Source organism: Mesoplodon bidens (genome assembly GCF_964165515.1).
Source record: "Mesoplodon bidens genome assembly, chromosome: 12".
Lineage (NCBI taxonomy): Eukaryota > Metazoa > Chordata > Mammalia > Artiodactyla > Ziphiidae > Mesoplodon > Mesoplodon bidens.
The window spans coordinates 77,594,976-77,615,171 of NC_138168.1; the positions used below are offsets into that span (position 1 = coordinate 77,594,976).

At 43.5% G+C, this 20,196-nt stretch overlaps 1 protein-coding gene across 1 annotated transcript in view; it reads left to right on the plus strand.

Moving 5' to 3' along the window:
* The window catches only part of UST (uronyl 2-sulfotransferase), a 294,007-nt gene that overhangs the window by 229,066 nt on the left and 44,745 nt on the right, over positions 1-20,196 (plus strand). The window contains exon 7 of the mRNA XM_081251041.1: positions 1,498-1,655. Coding sequence (XP_081107167.1) covers positions 1,498-1,655 — 158 coding nt within the window. The remainder of the gene's footprint in view (positions 1-1,497; positions 1,656-20,196) is intronic.

The following is a 20,196-nucleotide window of genomic DNA, read 5'->3' on the forward strand; positions in this document are numbered from 1 at the left end:
CATCCACAGCTGTCCTTGCCAGTGTGGTGTGTCTAATGGGGTCTGAAACACTAGATGCTCACACCCAAAATTCCAGAGTGTCTCTCTCCTGAGGCATACTTAGTAGAAAGAGAAGAAAGTACTTTCTAGTGATCCCTCCTCATACTTGGTTGTGAGACCTTCTTTAGAAAGTGACTTATTCAGATAGTAAGGGCCCTCAGTGTGGTCCACCCACCAACTGCATCTGCATCCCTGGGGTACTTGTTAGGAACCCTCACCTCATCATAGTCTCTGAGGTGAGGTTCAGGCATCTGTGACCACCTCCTAGGTGATTCTGGTCTAGCTACACTTGAAATTCGTTGTACTAGACAAATGTGTAGCCTCCAGAAGAAATGGTAGTAACGATGAATATTATCTTGGCTTGGTGGAAAATAAACCCTGCTGCCAGAAGCAGCATTTTCCCCGAAAGGAGACGTTGATTAGAAGGTCGTTGTGTTCCTTAAGAGACTGGGGGTTGGGGGCGGGGGCGGTGGGACACAGCTGTTTTCAAATTGCAGCTCACTCATTGTACTTTTTGCTTACACTGTGATTGCTGCTAAGTTATTATGTGTGTTGTTATTGTTGACGTTTTGCTGAGTTAACCAGTTTGTTTACGGTCAGAATTCTGGGGCTAGAAGTGTCCGTTTTCTGCTTCAGGAGGCCTCCCTCACCCACCCTGTCCCCTGTAGTAAATGCCTCCTGCTTCACGGTCAGGGCTTCAGATCCTGGGAAGATTTGGGGCCAGTTGACTCGCTTTCTGTCAGAATGAGGATATTTATTCCAAGAAACAAGATTCTAACTCCTTAAAGTACTTTTAAAATTATATATTTCCCAATCTTGGGGCGAGGACTTCTGATGCCTTATCTCGTGATGATTTTCAAAACGCTTTCAAAATGTCACCTTGTTCCACCTTGATGACAATGATTTGAGCTAAGTAAGGATTATTAAAATTTTTCAAAAAAGAATCCTGGCTTGCCCAAATTCCCCCAGGAAGCCAACGCCAGCCAGGCCCGGAGCCCAGCTCCTGGGATCCCCATGCTGGACACTTAACATTCATATCAGTGTTGTGGGCTCAGAGATCGGCCTTACAAATAAGATTAGGCTGTTTTCCTTCTGTAATTGAAGAAAAAAAAAAAAGGTTTGTTTTTAAATTCCTCAAAAGAATAAGATGATTAGTGGTCATGACCTGACACCTATTTTGATTTCAGTTAAGTTTCATATTTCAAAACTTCTAACTTTATGGGTTCGGTTTGGTCCTCCTATTAAAAGGCCATTCTAATCAGCGTTTATTGAGACCTAGCTGCCTGGGCCCATTTTCTCTTAACAAACATTGAGGTGGGGCTCGCTGGGCCCTGGAGAAAGTGGGATTTGGACTTACGTGACTGGGGATGGGTGGGAGAAGGGGGAAGCTTCCAACATGTTGTTGCTGCATTTGGAAAACCAATCTTTGATTTCAAAATCATTTTTATATCCATAAAGGGAGCCTGGTGAGTGGGCCCTTGAAAGAGCAAAACTGAACGTGAATGAAAACTTCCTGCTTGTGGGGATTCTTGAAGAGTTGGAAGATGTGCTGCTTTTACTGGAAAGATTTTTACCTCATTACTTCAAGGGTGTGCTCGGTATCTACAAAGACCCAGGTAACTCCGTCTGTAAGCAAGTGCTTCTCTGTTTTGAGGCTTACTCACCTTGAAAAGGACTCGGGAAGTAAAGGCGTGAAATCGTCTCTTCTGGTAGTGAAGGGGAGCTCCCCTGGCTTCAAAGCAAGGTTAGAACCACGAGATTTAGATACCAAAACCCTGAGCTTCAGGGCCAAACATAAACTCGCTGTGTTTTAAACACCGGATGCTTCCATTTCTCCCTCTGGAAAGTGAGATTGGCTGCATTTCCGTCGGCCGTGTCCTGGTGCTGGGGTGAACCAATGAACAGGCAGGTGTGTGTTGGAGTCCTGGGCGAGTGTGATGAGGTAACTGTGGCCCTACTTCCATTTGACAAAAGCAAATCCTGGCACATAGAATCCATAAAGCAGCACAGTGAGAATACAATTATGATTTTACTCTAATAAATGGAGTGGGGTCCAAACAGAAGCAAGAAAGAGAATGCAACAAAGCAATTCTAAGGGTTGCCCATAGTGTCACTGTAAATATCATTACTTTCAGAAGTCCATCATTTGTTTTTCTCATTATAATTTTACCTTGAAAGGCAAACAACCTTGTTTGTTTCTTTCCTCTTCTTAATCTACTGCTCCCACAACAGTACCTCTTCACTAATCCGTTTATGGTTTTGTTTTGTTGTCCGGAAGTGGAAGGTATTATTCTGCTTTGTAGAAATGAGGCACAGAGGAAGGGCTTCCCAAACGCAGCTTCTGCCTCACATGCCACGCAGCCAGGCAGGGACCTCGTACCACACCTGCATCACTGACAGGTGCTGATGCCCAGGTGAACTGGTTTTGCCTACAGGAGCCCTAACTTCTGTTCCATCGGGTGGCCCTACCACTACCAGGGACTCGCTGGGGGAAGGTGATTTTGCCTTGGTCTCCCAACACTCTTATTCAGAGATAAACTCCCACGTACTTACATGACCATGGACCTCGAGGTATGCCCTGCAGGTGTGTCTCCGCAGCAATGTGTGGTTGGAATAGCTAGAAGCATAACAAACTCTAAATTGTCATTTTTTGGAATAGGGCCTTCCTTTGCCCTTTCAACACTGGGCAATTTAAAGAGTTCAAAGAATTTAAAGAGTTCTCCTGTGACCAGTTTTTAGCTCTGTAGGACAAAGTAAACTCTGGTCTTTGTGCAAGGAGGAGTCTCACCCTAAATCAGGCTCCTTTGAAGAAAAGGTTTACGTTATTCATTGTTATTTCCCTTCTTTGGCTTTATCTTGTTGTATAGTGTGTGGGGGTGTGGGTGTGTGAGATGTACAGTATGAGATAAAAGGCTGACTGGGTCTTGGAGACACATAGTTGTCAGATAAGAACACACTCTTGTCCCAGCACTTGAGAAGTGTATGGGTGAGGCCACATCACGCACATCATGCATCCTGGGATCTGGGATTAACACGATTCACAGGATATCACAGCCCAGCACACCAAAGGTCAACATCAGAGGTGTAGGTCTGATAACTTAGGAGAGGACATTTTAATCTTTGTTCTTCTTAAATACAAATAAACCACAAACAAAAATCTTAGCCCCAAGAGCCCACTTACCTGCTGCTGTCAGGATGTATCATCTTCACTTCCCAACTGTTCTCCTCATTTAAATACCTGACTTCTCAGGAACTGTGGGCCTTCGTCCCGTGATCTAGAAGCCCATTAGTTAAAGTAGAACATATTTTTGAAAATTGAGTGACTGTTAGCTCTTTTGTCTCTAGCTGTGATCTTTCCACCTGTAAAGATTTTCCTCCCCTTTGAGTTTGGCATAGCAGTATACGAAATACTTCTGAGGCTGCTGCTCCAGGGAGAACGCAGGCCAGCCAACACGTTACCAGTTCACACAGTCCAGCTATACTAGTGGTTAGAACAGCGAGACACGTCTACACTGCCCTGGGCTCCCACCCTCCGGGTGCACTTCCACACACACACACACCTCACCGCCCACCCCCAAGGGGTTCTTCAGGACTCTGGCCCAGGACTCAACAACTGTTCTAATTTAGTTCCTGAGTGTTAAAATATTTTGCATATCACTCCAGTGTAATGGTCTCCGCTGCCACACGGCACGTAGACGACAAAATGAACGTTTGAGTGATTCTTCAGTAACTTCCCCTGTGTTTTGTGGTCTCTCAGGCACCTCCTGTGAGATTTTTCTATGGTAACCTTGAAGGCCAAGCAGCTCCACAGTTGCTCTGTCCAGAAGAGTTTCCTCATCCCCTGAAGCAGGGGACAGGAGACGAGCATCCACGCCTGGCCAGCTTTCCGGTATACTGTAACCTCTGCAAAGACTAAGCCCCTGTATTGTTTTCTCATGGCCACAAATCGGTGAGCTGGTATCAAATAGGTTAGAGGAAGAGAAGCAGCAGGTCACTTTATCATTCACACCAGAGCCTCATCACCTGTGCATTTTCAATCTAAACTCACAGATAATGGCCCCCTAAAATCATTGCTCTTGCCCTTTATACAAGAATTTTATAACTGAGTAGACCAGAGGACAGAGGGAAGAAACACTAAAATCTGAGACCTTTAAATATTTGTAGATTAAACTGACCATGGAGCTGGATTAAGATGCAAACACTCCACTGGCCATTTTTCTTTGGTGCTCATCCTGTTATTTAAAAAATGCAGGTGTGTGCAGATTTCAGTAGTCCCCTTCCAGCAAGATGAAAAATATTTAGACCAGTCTCACTGCTGAAGAAAAAACACGAATAACAATAACTGGGGAGCTGGTAAAAATAACGTCCACTAGTCAAATGGGTTGTCACTTATTCTAGATTGGAAAGATAGTCATTAATTCTTCCCAGTCAGTACTGTGGGTTCCAATAACCCACCATTTAGAGAAGTCCATAACTTCGCGAAATAATAGGTCAACTGTTTGTGCTCCCTCACCCCAGTCATTGCCTGTAAGAAGGTACATGCTGGTGAGTAAATTTGTCTCCTATCAAAAATATTTGAAAAACTTAGTCCTCATAATTTTTTTTGAAATTTAGTCATTTTATATTAATGTTTGCATTCTGTGGAGGCCCAGTTAGTGCATCTCAGAAGAAGTTGATGATAGTAAGTACTCAAGATGAAATAAGAATGAAAGTTGTAGCCTGGTGGATAACCAGGAGAACACACTCTGGTATTTCTCGCCAGCCCACGGGCAATTGCTAATGTTGAGGCCAGTACCTTGGAGTGAGGGCTCAGTAAACTCCGCCCAACCTGTGTATGAGTTTGAATTGGGGGAACCAAGGCCAAAACAGATTTACTGGGTAAGAGTGACCTCACTTCTTTAACTTATGCCATCTCATTTTTTGTTGATTAATCTCGATTACATTTGCTCATTACTTACCTTTCAAAAACAAGAAGCTTGGAGCCGGCCCAAAGAATTGGAGAGACAGCTCCATGGTCATCCACCGAAATGTGAACCAAAGGGCCACAACTTAGTGTTTCTGAGCCACAAGCGTTAACGTGTTCATGCATGCTTTTCCTCCTTAGCTCTTAAAAAGGGACACACTGTAAGCTATCAGTATTTTTCTTAGTCATAGTTTCTTTAGGAGCTAAAATCACAGTGGTGTTAAAGGCCACAATAAATAAGTAAATTAATTAAAGACAGAGAATAAGTGAATATCTGTGATAGGAAAAGTCCTTATATCAGCGTCTCGCATATCCGCCCCTGACTTGGTGAGTAACCCAGCTGTTCCAGCTCAGTAGCGCCACTTAGCATCCAGATATGGAACTCTAGGACCTGATATTTTAACCCGCCTACGCGCGGACTACGTGAGGACTTGAAAGCTAATCCTTTTCCCTTGTATTTTAAATACTTTCCAGCCCTTTTCCCTTGTATTCTAAATAGTTTCTGTTACTACTAGCATTACATTAGTGTTCATTTTCAACTTGTTTCCGTTACAAATGTAAACACTGGAACCTCAGTAGAGAATTTACAAGACTTTTGTGGGCTGTCTTGAGAATCTGGCCACCAACTACACTGCAAAGGAAAAATGTCTAATTCCAAACAACATGACTTCCGTGCTAACTTTGAGCATTTAAGTTCATTCATAAATTGGGTGCTTTTTTTTAAAACTGCTTATACTTAAATATTTTATTAACAACGATGATAAAGTACAAATTTAAATATGTTTTTGCTAGGCATGAATGATAATTAGACTCCTATTAAGGGTATAGCAGTGTACTCTTGGAATTCATTTGCATTGCAGTATTCAAATCTGAGGATATTTACATAGAAAATTAAAATTGTCCTATTATTCATAAAGAAAAGTTATTTATTTATTTTTTTGTGGTACGCGGGCCTCTCACTATTGTGGCCTCTCCCGTTGCGGAGCACAGGCTCCGAACGCGCAGAACGCACAGGCTCAGCGGCCATGGCTCACGGGCCCAGCCGCTTCGCGGCATGTGGGATCTTCCCGGACCGGGGCACGAAACCATGTCCCCTGCATCGGCAGGCGGACTCTCAACCACTGCGCCACCAGGGAAGCCCAAGAAAAGCTATTTTTTAAGGAAAGAACACTGAGTTGGGAGTTTGAAGAGACTCCTAGTCCGCTTTCTGCGGTGGTTCTGCCCAGAGGACCCGAGCAAATGTAGCTTTGTGTGGTTGATCGCTAAGGTCTATATTATTATGATACTGAAGTACCACATAGAAGGTTTTAAGGTTCCTCTTTCTACCTTCGGTTGGTTAGCACAATTATTTGGTGCTTCCCCCCACCCCCACCCCGCAAAAACCACAGGCAGTCCCCATTGCCTTCGTAATTTCCAGGTTTAGTTATGGAGACTATCGCCACCTAGAGGACATGACAAATCCTCGCTGCAGGGTCATTCCTTCAGAATCCGTTCTTCCTTAAGCCAGGGATCCCAACACACTCTCTGGTCACACTGTCCACCCTTCTCTCTCCACACCATATGCATTTCTGTCCAGAAGACAGAATATCATAATTATTAGAGCACAGGCTCTGGAGTAGGCAGCCTGGGCATTAAAGCCCGTTTCCACTTAACTGGATAAGCAGAGAGGTAAGGTGTAACCCCTGTACCCCATAGCTTCCCCATCTGTATAAGGCACATAAACAATACTGTCTACTTCACTGGGTTGTTGTGAGAGATGAACCTGATCGAATCCATGTAAAGCCCTTAGCCCAGAGCTTAACATATGATTAAGTGTTCAATAATTAGCTATTAGCCTGCCAACCACATTACAGGAGAGAGACAGGGCCATTATCTGGGAGGCGCTGGGGCTTCGGCTGTCTCTGTAACTTCTACATGAAGGAAAGAAAGAGCGAGAAGGGAGAGGAGAGGGAGGGGGGAAAGAAGACGAAAAATGATCACCCTTCACTTATTTCATCAGTGACAGCTGACCTATGACTGTGAAATCGCATGCTTTTAGGAAATAGTATTTCTGACTTAGAAGGAGAGGAACAATTATATTCTGGCCAATACCTTATTCCTGAAACAATCACAGGGAATACGTTTAATGGAAATATTACTACAGTGACATGCTCAGGACTGAAAAACACACACCATGAAAGTCACTGAGGGTTATTTTAAAAATCATCTATTTTTATGCCTGAACTCTTAGCAGAAATATCAGGGCGTTAAAATTTCAACCTTAAATGAAACCCACTGTTGAGATGCGACCAGGGCCAATTACCATTAACTCGAGTTGAATGTTGAATCTTTCAGACTGTTATACATCATGTTATTTAATAGATATAGGATGGGTGTTCAATGATTGAATGGCGTTTTTATTTTAACTAAGACCCTAAGATTCAGTTCTTGAAAAACCTTTATTTTCCATAGGCAGAATTACATACTTCAGAGTGCTGTTAATGAATTAAACATTGTCCAGCAGGTGGCAGTGTCTCTCCATTTTCTCAAGGAAGTGCTTGTGGTTTCCTAACAGTTTGCATCTGCTGACAGGCGTTTACAGAATGCTTGAACACAGATGTACAATTATGCCCAATATGGGGCCTAAAAATGGGATCGTATCAAAAGGATTCCAAGTACAATTGATTGCAGTAGTCCAAAGCACATTATCTGAGAGCCAGTGGGGTCAGGAACTGGGGGATAGTTTACAAATAAGTTTGCGTGGGTTAAAAATATATGTACCGTCTACTCTGGTTTTATAAAAATCATCCATCATTCTACAACGATTGGATTAAGCATGCTGTTTCTCATTTTTTATTTCCATCTTCTTATTACTTTTGTGCTACAACAAAACCCAAAAACATTCTGGAACTTCACAGGTATACAACTGATGGTTGGGAGAAATTCAGACTATCTACAGGCACCAATGAAGTTGTTTAAAAACCTCATTTATCTGGCTTCCCTGGTGTCGCAGTGGTTGAGAGTCCGCCTGTTGATGCAGGGGACACGGGTTCGTGCCCCTGTCCGGGAGGATCCCACATGCCGCGGAGCGGCTGGGCCTGTGAGCCGTGGCTGCTGGGCCTGCGCATCCGGGGCCTGTGCTCCGTAGTGGGAGGGGCCACAGCAGTGAGAGGCCCGCGTACTGCAAAAATAAAATAAAATAAAATAAACCACTTCAATTATCATTTATGAAAAATAGGATACCAATCTGTCATTGGTTCATGTACCATCAATATTCTCCATAACGATTTGTTTATCACCAGTCATGTCCTAGAGTCAGATTCTAGTCAGGTTGGTACTGCATTACGTGTGTGTGTGTGTGTGTGTGTGTGTGTGTGTGTACACCCATTCATGTTCAAACAACTAACCTCCTTATTACACAGCAATGGTATCTTAGTGAATAGTCTTGCATGCGAGCATCAGCAACAGTTCCTAAATAATAATAATTTGCATAGCAATTTACCGTTTATAAAGCACTTCCATAAGATGACCTCATTTGATTCTTACACGAATCCTCTGAAGCTGAGGAAGACAATTAGTCTTTGTCTCATTTTCTAAATAAGAAAACTGAGAGTCAAAGAGTAGAATAGCTTGCCCACAGTTATCAAGTCCTAAGTGACCACAGACATTCAAGCTTCTGTCCCCAGAACCACCACAAACTCCATGAATCTATGACCCTCCAGCCTTCATATTTAATCACTAATACAGAGCATTAAGTGGGTATTAAGCACTCTTGTGTATTGCAGTTGAAGGTAAATGCTTGAAAATAAAATCTATAGATTATCTCTATTCAACACATGGTCTGATTTTATAGTAATAATGTTCCAAAAATATTTCTCTTCTTTGAAGACTAATATTTAAATAGCAGGTATAATCTGAAAATACTAGAAAAATTCAACAAGCACTTTCAGCAAGTGTTTCCATGTCTGCAGTACACTCCAGTCCTGGGCAACAGCCGTATAAAGATAAAGAAAACCATATCTGGCATGAATGCCATCGCAAACTGGATGGGCACTTCCTACTGGAGATATTTGGGCCAGGCCTTGAAGGGTGCATCGCTCTTCACCAGGTGGACGTGGAAGGAGGCAAGTTAGGCAGAAAAAAATAACACGAGTGCAGACCTGGAGGTTTGAAGGCACAGAAGTCCCAAGTCCCATACTTGGGAGACATGAGGGGCGTCCAGCCCACCTCGGCCCTTGCCTACTGACCTTGCCTCTTGAGCTGAGCCCCCAATTCTTTGCAGCTCAGTCACCCTACTGCTAAGCCAGTCCTGCCCAAGGCAGGAAAAGTATCCGCAGCCTTAGATCTCTATGTGGTCCAACCTGGAACTGAGTCACTCATACCAATCCCAGAACCAGTGGCCAAGCCACAGTTGCCAGAGGGCCATGTGTCACTCCCCCAACCCCACTTTCCCTGCCCTCTGCAAGCCTGACCACCACCCAAGGACCCCTCACTTCCTAACAGTGTGTCAGGATACTGCCAGGTTCCCAGGTCCCTAGGGCTGGGATTCTTCCTCCTTGCTTGCTTTCTGTTTTTCTGCACCCAAGACCCAGCCACCCTCCAGGCCTGGCGTAACCATTGGCTCCAGTCGGTCCTGCACTGTTCCACTGGGGAGCCCACCACGCCTCTCTAGACACCACCTACTGCCCTGCCTGGCCCCCAGATTCCCCTCCCTGCCCACCAGCGTGGACTCCCCTTCTGTTACCAGGCACTCCCTGACTCCGGTGAGCTCGCTGTGTCCCTTAATACTGCCCCTGGTCTTCCTGGCCTCCCTCACTAGGAGCCCTTGGAATCATCCCTCCAGAAGTTTCCCCTAGTCCCCACCTCCCACCCATGCACCCTGGGAAATTGATCTCTTCTAGGTCCCAACCTCATCCTCTGGAGAACCCCAGATGCTCCCCACAGTGTGGCCAGGCATGGGGTATGCAGTTTTCTTTCTTATGATTCATTTCCCCAGACAAACAGTTGGCTAATAATATCTGGGTGTGTGGTGGAGGTACCAGCATTCTTCTGTGTTTATAGGTGAATTTCTTCTACTTGGGAATTTATTCACTTCTACTTTGAGCAGTTTTTAGTTGAACTTGACAGTAATATGCTTTGCATTGAGTAAGAATGTTACTAAGGGTGGAATTAGTCACCACAAATTTCAATTTTTGGACTTTCCTGGTAACTCAGCAAAGCTGAAATGCTCCTAGAGCCTGGGCAAAGAAGATTAGAGACCCGACCCCAGAGGGTGATAGTTGATCTTTTTATAAAAGACCCTGTGAGCTTCCTGCTCTTTCATGCCCAAACTTCCAAGGTCTGTACCCTCCCCAGGGCCTAATGTGGTGATGTGGAAAGGGCCTCAGACAGAGAATTTCAGAACGGTCTTTGTGCCCCTGACTCACGGTCTTGCCTTGCTGACATCCTTTGCTTATAAAATGTACCCCCAGCTGGGGCGAAGTACAATCTTTACCCATTTCGCATGACTCAACATTTTACAATGGAAGCTTCTATTTTTGTTCAACTAAATCTTGTTCAAATAAAAATATCATTTCCTGGTCTGTATTTTTTTTAATATCTCATACATTTTTATCAACATATAATGTCCTAGCTTTTCACATCTTGCAAATGGTGTTGGACTGTGAAAGAACACGGTGAAAAACTGCAGATATACCTGTGTACAGACATTGCTGTTTTTAGTGGTTTCTTGTGAGCTATATTAAGCATATTCATTTCACTGTCCGCAAACCCGTAGAGAAATCCAATCTAATTCCCCACGGATGAGAGTAGGGAAGTTTTGCTTGTTGAGTGGGAGTTTCAGATACTCTGACTGCAAAGTCTCCCCTCTCCAGTTTTTACAGTATGCTTCTAAGTACTTCTGTTGCCTTGTCATAGCCAGACACTACTGGAGCTATTTTTCAAAACATGTTTTCCTAGAATTTTACCTTCCTGTTTTTTAACTACACTTTATATATTAAAGCAGTGCATGTATCTAATTAAAAATCAAATAGTACTAAAAGGCATGTAATGAAAAGCAGTCATTTCCTATTTCAACCCTCTCCATCGCAAAGTCTGGTTCTGCAGAGGCAAACACTTTCAGCACAGTTAGCTGGTTCTTCTGATAATCACCACACTCATTATAACTAGTATGCACAGGCTTGTTTTATTTATGTTGTCTTGATGTATTTATTTGAGACGTTATTTAGTTCTCTTATTCCACCACCCTCACCTCTACTTCCTCCCCTCCACCATCTTCATAGTATAGCTCTATCCATGTTTTACATGCATAGTCCCTGTTTACGTTACTGTGACTGCATATGTTTGTTCGATGCTGATCCAAGTAGTACACCATCATCTTGTTTCATTTCTTGCGTAACTTATTGTTTTTCTAGAATTGATTATTGCCTTGGGTTTTTTATCCGCTTAGATTTATTTATACCTATCAACATTTTCATATGTGCCATTAGATCTGTTGTATCAATCTTACTTTTGATTTTTTTTCCATATTTTTATCGGATAAGTATACCATTCCATTTCCTGCTCCCCCATCCCAGGACCAGTACCCTCCTTCCCACCCAGAGCTCTAACTTCCTGCTTCCATCTGGGCTGATTACTCAGAAGCTCCCTTCACAGCTGTCCTGCAACTTCCCTTTACCATTTTACTGAATGTATTGTATCCCTGATCTTCTGAATCCCTCAAATTCTATTTCTTGATTTAATAACTCATTTTATTCCAAGATAGGCCCAAATTGCTTCCTGATAAAAGGTGCGTGGGAGGTTGTAAACTCTTTTTGAGTCACTGCATGTCTGAAAAGCTCCGTGTTCTACCCTCTCATCTGACTGACAGTTTGGCTGGGTATGGATTTCCTCATACATGCACTTCATTTCCCACATCTTTTTCTCCGACTTTCTCATTCTCTCTCTCTCTCCTGGAGTGTTCCGTTTATTCCTTTTATGAAAGTTTACAACACCTCAGGGTACTGAGTATTCGGTAGATACATTTAAGCTTAAAACTCATGTTTTTCATTTCTGGGAATTTTTCTTATTTTACTTCTTTCATGATTTTATCACCACCATTTTCTCTGATTCATTTCTGGAATGCTGTTGGTCAGATATTTGAATTCCTAGGTGCATCCTCTCTATGTGCTTTATATTTTTTTCCTCTCTTAATTTCCATTTCTTCAACTTTTTCTCTCTGGAAGAGTTCCTCAATGTGTATTCCAGTCATTCTGTTGAATTTTCTCTTTTCCAAGAACTCTTTTTTAATCTTTTTGCATAATATCTTGCTCTTGTTTGCTGGGTACAATGCCACCTTAAATCTCTGAAAATTACAGAGATTTTAAAAAAGTGTTTTCATCTATTTCTTTTTTTTTTTTTTTTTTTTCTTTTTGCGGTATGCGGGCCTCTCACTGTTGTGGCCTCTCCCGTTGCGGAGCACAGGCTCCGGACGCGCAGGCCCAGAGGCCATGGCTCACGGGCCCAGCCGCTCCGCGGCATATGGGATCCTCCCAGACCGGGGCACGAACCCGTATCCCCTGCATCGGCAGGCGGACTCTCAACCACTGCGCCACCAGGGAGGCCCCATCTATTTCTTACATTATCTCTACTTGCTCCAGGATCCTTTCAACTGTTTGGTTGATTTGGGCATCTCTTTTTCAGTCTGAAGTCTTTCCTCTGGTAATCTTTGTCGGAATTCATATTTGAGGGTGAGATGCTAAAGAGCTCATTGAAAGTGCTGTGCAGTAGGGAAGGCTTATCATCTAATGGACCCACTTGAGATGATCAAGCAACGATAGAAGTTTTACTGGGAAAACATTTGTTAGGACTTTAGGTCTTTTTTTCTCTGGAGTTGATCCAGTTTCCCCACTGAAGAGTCCCCCAAACATCCCCTTGGGGGACGGGAGGTGAGGAGGGAATGGGGGAGCAGGACACACGTCTGATTGCTGGTGGGGGACAGGAGCTGAAGGCCCACGTTCAGGCACAATTCACTTCATTGTTCTCATTTTAGCCCCTGCTCTCCTCTCTCCTCTGGGTTAGCAAATCAATCTGGAGCCTCTGCCAGATTCTTTGGAGACTAATTCTAAGATTGCCGGATCGCAGGCAGTGGAGAATGGGGGAAGAAGCATTGCAAGATAGCTGGCTGCATGCGGGTGTGGAGGGAATTGGGGGCCCAACTGCTTCATAGCCAGACTCCCTGCCTCATGCCCGGCTTTCCCATCTGGGCTACCTGGTGCCACTCCTCTCTCTCTCAGGGGTTCTTGGGTGAGCTGACCCTCCTGATGTATGTCTCCCCTCTGCCAACTCCCCTCTCCCCTCCAGTGCATATACTCTGCCCTGCCACATGCAATGCACTCCTCCAGCCACTTTTCATCTTCCAGAAGTTGTTTGAAGTGTGTCTTCTATTGAACTCCTTCTCCAGTTCTTTGTCCTTGCAATCTTTTTATAAAATTATCATCCTTTACTGTCACTTGAGTGAAGTGTTTCAAAGGAGAGGTGTTGAAGGCCTGGAGTCAGCCTACTGCATTTAGCTGGGAATGTGCTAACTACCTGAACTTTAAGATTCTATTACCAGTTTGGTGTGTATAGCTTCTAGCTAGATCTGTTATAAATGTTTCTTTCATGTGATATCTGCATAGCCATGATGTGAATCGGGCTACCGTAGCACTGCCTTCAGCATCCATATCTTGGGATTATAGTACTGATGAAATTTCAAAAGCAAAACAAACAAAAACAAGATCCCTTAATGGTAGTTTATTAGTTAAACCCCTTTGTGTGTTTTTTTTAATTTGTATTAGAGTAGAGTTGCTTTATAATGTTGTGTTAGTTTCTGCTGTACAGCAAAGTGAATCAGCTATACGTATACATATATCCCCTCTTTTTTGGACTTCCTTCCCATTTAGGTCACCACAGAGCACTGAGTAGAGTTCCCTGTGCTATACAGCAGGTCCTCATTAGTTATCTATTGTATACATAGTAGTGTATACAGGTCAATCCCAGTCTCCTAATTCACCCCCACCTTGGTATCCATAAGTTTGTTCTCTACATCTGTGTCTCTGTTTCTGCTTTGCAAATAAATTCCTCTGCACCATTATTCTAGATTCCACATATAAGCGATATTATATAATATTGTTTTTCTCTTTCTGACTTACTTCACTCTGCGTGACAGTCTCTAGATCTATCCACATCTTTTTATTGAATGATGTTTGCTATGATGAGGCCCCAAACTACTGTTCTTTAAAATTACCTGGAAGACAGATCAGGGCCATGTTGGAGACTTCTTTGATGGGAGAGAATGTAAATTATAAGAACTGATAAAAAAGACGCTCTGTCATGATCAGAGGCAGTACCCGACCATCCAAAGGTACCATTGCCAGTGTAACTTGGCAGAAGCAGGCACCACCGTTTTGTGTGCTGTCATATGTCGTTTCCCTAACCTAGTGCAGGGATAGTGACACAGGTATCCCAAGCCTGGAGAGTCCAGGGCCTCGGTCCTTGAGCGCTGTCAGTCAGCACATGTCCAGGAGAAAAAGCAGCCATTGAGAGGGTTTCTCGGCAGCAGCTGCTTTAGTAGCAGTAGCAGCAGCTCATATAACAAATGTTTCATGACGAATGCAAACAAAAGCCAACTCCGAAATTCCAGCTACGCCATGTCCAAGCCAGGTCAGAGTCGTATCACCACTCTGTTCAAGTTCTTTCCCCTCTCTAAATGCATTCCATATGAGCCGTGGTGTTGGGACAGCTGGGATCTCCTGCATTCACTCAGAAGGCTGTTTTTAAAGCCCAGACTGAAAGGAAAGTAAGTCAGTGGGAAAATAAACTCAAAGAAAACACTGAGACTCAGGTGGGTGTGGGAGGTGTGTTTGTTTTCCCCAGCCAGGCATGACCCCCGGAATGGGGCTGAAGGCTGAGAATCCTTTAGTCCCCCTCCTCGGAGGCCTGGGAGCAGGACTGTCCAGTGGGGCCCCTGAGTCGGCATTGGCCCTGGCTCCGGATGAGCACCACTTCTCAAAGTGTGGTCCAAGGACTGTTGCCAGCCCGTAAGCTGCTTGCTACCAGCCCATGGTGAGATGAGGTAGAAATTGAGAGTAAGCCTGTAGAAACTTTGATGGTAATTTGGTATGGCTCTGATTATTTTTTTAATAACTCATTTTTATTGTAGTTTACAAAAGTATCAATCTGAGATGGATAACAGTGGGAAAAATTCAGAGATCTTTTGCGAAGCAATGTTGTAGATTCTCCCACCGGCTTGGGCTGCCCAGGTTAGCAAGTAGGAGGTCATCCAATTGACAGAAACAGTCCTAAGGTATTTGGGGCTTATGAGGCGCCATGATTCTTCCATATGATTTTGCCTTCTTGGCTTCAAATCTCAAACTGCTGTTCCATAGCAATGGCTGAACACCCAAACTCAAGGAGATGTGATACTTTGAAACTCTGCCTTCCTAGAACTGGTGCCTTGACCTAAAACCTTTAAAAGTCATGATTCACACTACGATAGCACTTTTACAGTTAACAGAGTACCTTAGACTTAGGTTGACTCACTTCTTCCTCAGAACCAAGTTCTTCCTAACTTGGTTACGTAGTGTTGTAGGTTGAATTGTGTCCCCCCAAAATACGTTGAAGTTCTAACCCCATGTATCTGTGAATGTGACCTTATTTGGAAACAGGGTCTTTGCAGATATAATCACATTAAGATGAGGTCACATTGGGTTAGGGTGGACCCTAAATCCAGGGACTGGTGTCCTTACAAGGAGAGAAAGATTCAGAGACACAGGAAAGACGGCCATTTGAAGTCAGAGGCAGAGATTGGAATTATGTTGCCACCAGCCAAGGAATGTCAAAGATTGTCAGCAAAGATTGTCAGTCAGAAACTAGAAAGAGGCAGGAAAAGTCCTTCCCTCGAATCTTCAGAGGGAGCATGGCCCTGCTGACACCTTGACTTTGGACTTCTAACCTCCTGAACAGTGAAAGGATACATTTCTGTTATTTTAAGCTACCCAATTTATGGTAATTTTATGACAGTCCTGGGAAACTAATACAAGTAGAAATCTTCATCCCATTTCCAGATGAATATCTGGAGACTCGGTGATAATAAGCTCTGTCCATGTTCGAAGCAGCCAGCAAGTAGCATACCTGGATTTGAGCAAAGGTGAGCGCTACCCAGTACACCAGATTGCCTGTCTTTGTGGGACAAAGAAATTGGGGGAAAAAGGAAATATCTAACATATGGAGAAAGTTAAATAAATGACTTTACAATAATGCAATGAAATATGAAGAAGCCATTGGAATTTCATTTTGAAGAATTGTTCATTCTGAACCACTAATGAAAAATCAGACACACTATTATATTGCACAATATGTTTATAGTGTACACACAATATGCTTAGAAGAACAAACTAAAAGGGAAAAAAACAAAAGAATAGCAGTTGTTAGTTGTGCTTGTGGGCTCTGAGTAGTTTTCATTTGTTCCTTTAGACTTTTCGGTTTTATCTACCTTTTTAATAATACACATGCGTCGCAGATGCCACAGTGCGGTATGTCCCGACACTGTGCTCTCTACCCTCCATGTATCTTCTTAATCATCACAGTGGTGCAGCAAATTGGATATTATTATCCAAATTCTACTGAGGAGAAAACACACCCAGACAATCTAAGGACTCTATCTGAGGTCTCATAGCTGGTGAGAGGCAGAACCTGTCTGGCTTCAAACCCACTATGCTTGGTGGCCTCTTCCACTTTCATGATCGGGAAAAAAGAGGATTGCGGGAAGGGGCACAACTGAACAGTGGTGAAACAAGAAGAGACTGTCACTATGGCCCCTTCAGGCAGGGCTTGCTCATCCTCGGTCATTTGTATGAAATAGAGGAGTTATCCTTTTGCATTAACTCTACAGAGACTTCTTGAAGACAGGGACCATGGCTGCTACCTTCCTGATGCCCCATAGTACCCACTGTAGAATGCTACTCATCGGAGGTGATGCCTGGCTGTCCTCCCATCCTTCCCTTTTTTCTGAAACCCCCTCCTGGCAGAGTTTTGGGAACACTAGGTAAAGCACAGTTACTTACTGAGCATTTCCAGGACAAATACCTGGGAGTGCCTGCCTGGGTGAGCAGATGTCCTATTCCTCCAACCCCACACCTGAAGGCTAGTTAGAGCATGAAAAAAAATGTGCTATACTGTTCTCTGTTTGATGTAGCCCTGAACCTTTCCAATTTGAATAATTCAAACCTTAACTATAAAAAACGTGTTGATTTTTAATAGAGTATTGAAACAAGTTTTATTCCATTAGTATATCAAATAGTTTCATCGTAGAATTTTAATTCTCATTTGTCTGATTCTTTGTTTCCATTATTTTGATCTGATTTTTATTTATATGTTTAATATTTTTTTCCTGAAAAATATCTTCAGATACCAGCAGATAAGCATTGTAAAAATAAAGTCTTATTTTTTGTGTAGGTCGGTGAAAGGCCTTCAATTCAGTCTGTCATCTGCACGCATCTTCTCTAGGAAGGTGCGCCATTTCCCTGGGTGCTAACTCCATGGCACAGCTTTTTAAAGGCTCAGTAGCATTCTGGTAAAGACTCCCAAGGCCTCTTCTTACCCGATTCTATTTCCGTGATCTGAATACGTTTCTCACCCATCTTACTAATATGCTGTAGCAGATTCATTCTTCAGCTCAATAAGTGAATTGTGCCCGATGCTCCTCCTTGCTCTGAGACAGTCTGTGGCGTTCCCCTAAGAGCTTGGGTGGGTAGCAATTGTACAGAAATGTCACCTTCCTTGCTAAAACATAAGTAAAGCCCATTATTCCCAGGAAGGAAATTTCTTGATAGAGAGAAGCAACAGGGTCACTTATTTAACAAACATCAATTTTGCACTTACTATGAGCCAGGCATCATGTGAGCACTTTATAGATATTAACCCGTTTAATAGTCGTGACACTTGTCTCTGTGGCTGAGTTCTCCTTGCACTGCTGGTCCCTGTGCTCCCTCTTCAACCTCCAGCCCAGAGAGGTAGATCTGGAATGTTCCGCAGGAGAGCAGAGGGAAAGGCACAGAGACAGGGTCGTAAACCTGGATAGTTTGGCTGCAAGGTCTAACTGGCATCCCGAGGTTCATAGCCAAGGAAAGGACCTAGAGCTGTGGCATTCCTGTCGTGTCCCCCAGTCCATGTTCCTTGCTCTTCTGGAGATGTCCCCCTCTTTCCAGGGAGACCCACTGCACCAACCTTCAGTTTAGTCGTGCAGACTTTCTGCGACGATGGAGACAGACAGTCTCTGGTCATTGTGAAGCGCACACGCCACGGTCTGGATGCCTCATCAGTGTTCATTCTCTCCCGTAACTGGAGATCAGGTCCCTCTCTCACTCATGCATCACTGTGAGCAGAATGGACCCTCCTCATTGTGAGCAAATGAAGTTTCTCTTCTGCATCCTCCTACTGCATCACTCTCCTTTGTGCCTGCCTCCAGCCTTCCAGTCCCCTGTAAGCCAGCAGTCCCCAGCCTTTCTGACACCAGGGGCCGGTCTTATGGAAGACAGTTTTTCCATGGACTGGAGGAGGGGAATGGTTTTGGGATGATTCAAGCGCATTACATTTATTGTGCACTTTATTTCCATTATTATTACATTGTGATATATAATGAAATAATTATACAACTCACCATAATGCAGAATTAGTGGGAGCCCTGAGCTTGTTTTCACTTGCCACTCACCGATAGGGTTTTGATATGAGTCTGCAAGCAATCGATTTATTATGGTCTCTGTGCAGTCACACCTCTCGGCTAATGATAATCTGTATTTGCAGCCGCTCCCCAGCACTAGCATCACTGCCTCAGCTCCACCTCAGATCATCAGGCATTAGATTCTCATAAGGAGCACGCAACCTAGATCCCTCACACGTGCAGTTCACAGTAGGGTTCGAGCTCCTGTGAGAGTCTAATGCTGCTGCTGATCTGACAGGAGGTGGAGCTCAGGCGGTAATGCGAGCGATGGGGAGCGGCTGTAAATACAGATGAAGCTTCGCTCACTCGCCCGCCACTCACCTCCTGCTGTGCAGTCCGGTTCCTAACAGGCCACGGACGGGTACCAGTCCACGTTCCGGGGCTTGGGGACCCCTGTACACCATTCCCACACCCTAAACTGCCCTCTCCATGCTAATAGCCCTTGGCACCTGAACTATCCTCTCTCGAAATCTAGCTGTCTTATGACTCCCTTAGAGCCCTGATAAATAAGTCTAGAAGTTTGAAGGGCTTAACAGCTGACAGTAACACAATTTGTGCTGCCCAGGGGAATTTCTAACAATAACGATAATAATAGCAACCCCTAGAACAGTGCTTTGCACATTGTGAGTAATCAACAAAAAGTTATTGAAGTAATATTAAGGCTTTTTGTGTGGACTTTCTAATTTAATCCTCAGAACAATGCAATGACGTAATACTTTCATTATTCCCATTTTACAGATGAGTAAAGTGAAGTTTAAAGAGATGTATAGACGACATCACTCTTTTATTAGGAGATTCCTTACAAAAAGAATCATTAAAAATTTTTTTATTGGAGTATAAATTGCTTTACAAAGTTGTGTTAGTTTCTGCTGTACAATGAAAGTGAATCAGCTATATGTATACCTACATCCCCTCCCTCCTCGACCTCCCTCTCACCCACCCTCCTTCCCACCCATCTAGGTCATCACAGAGCACCGAGCTGAGCTTCCTGTGCTTTATAGCAGGTTCCCACTAGCTATCTGTTTTACACATGGTAGTGTATATATGTCAATCCTAATCTCCCAATTCATCCCACCCTCCCCTTCTCCCCCTGTGTCCATGTGTCCATTCTCTATGTCTGTGTCTATTCCTACCTTGGAAATAGGTTCATCTGTACCATTTTTCTGGATTCCACATATATGTGTTAACATACAATATTTGTTTTTCTCTTTCTGGGTTACTTCACTCTGTATGACAGTCTCTAGGTCCATCCACGTCTCTACAAATGACCCAATTTGGAGTATACCTGATTAACAATGTTGTGTTAGTTTCAGGTGTACAGCAAAGGGATTCAGTTATATGTATACATGTATCTATTCTTTTTCAAATGAAGAAGAATCATTTCAGATACATTTTATTATATGTGAACTAAAAATGGTTTCTAAAGAGCTTCTTAGGAGGAAATATGTTGCTTTACTCACCTAAATTTTTTTTTTTT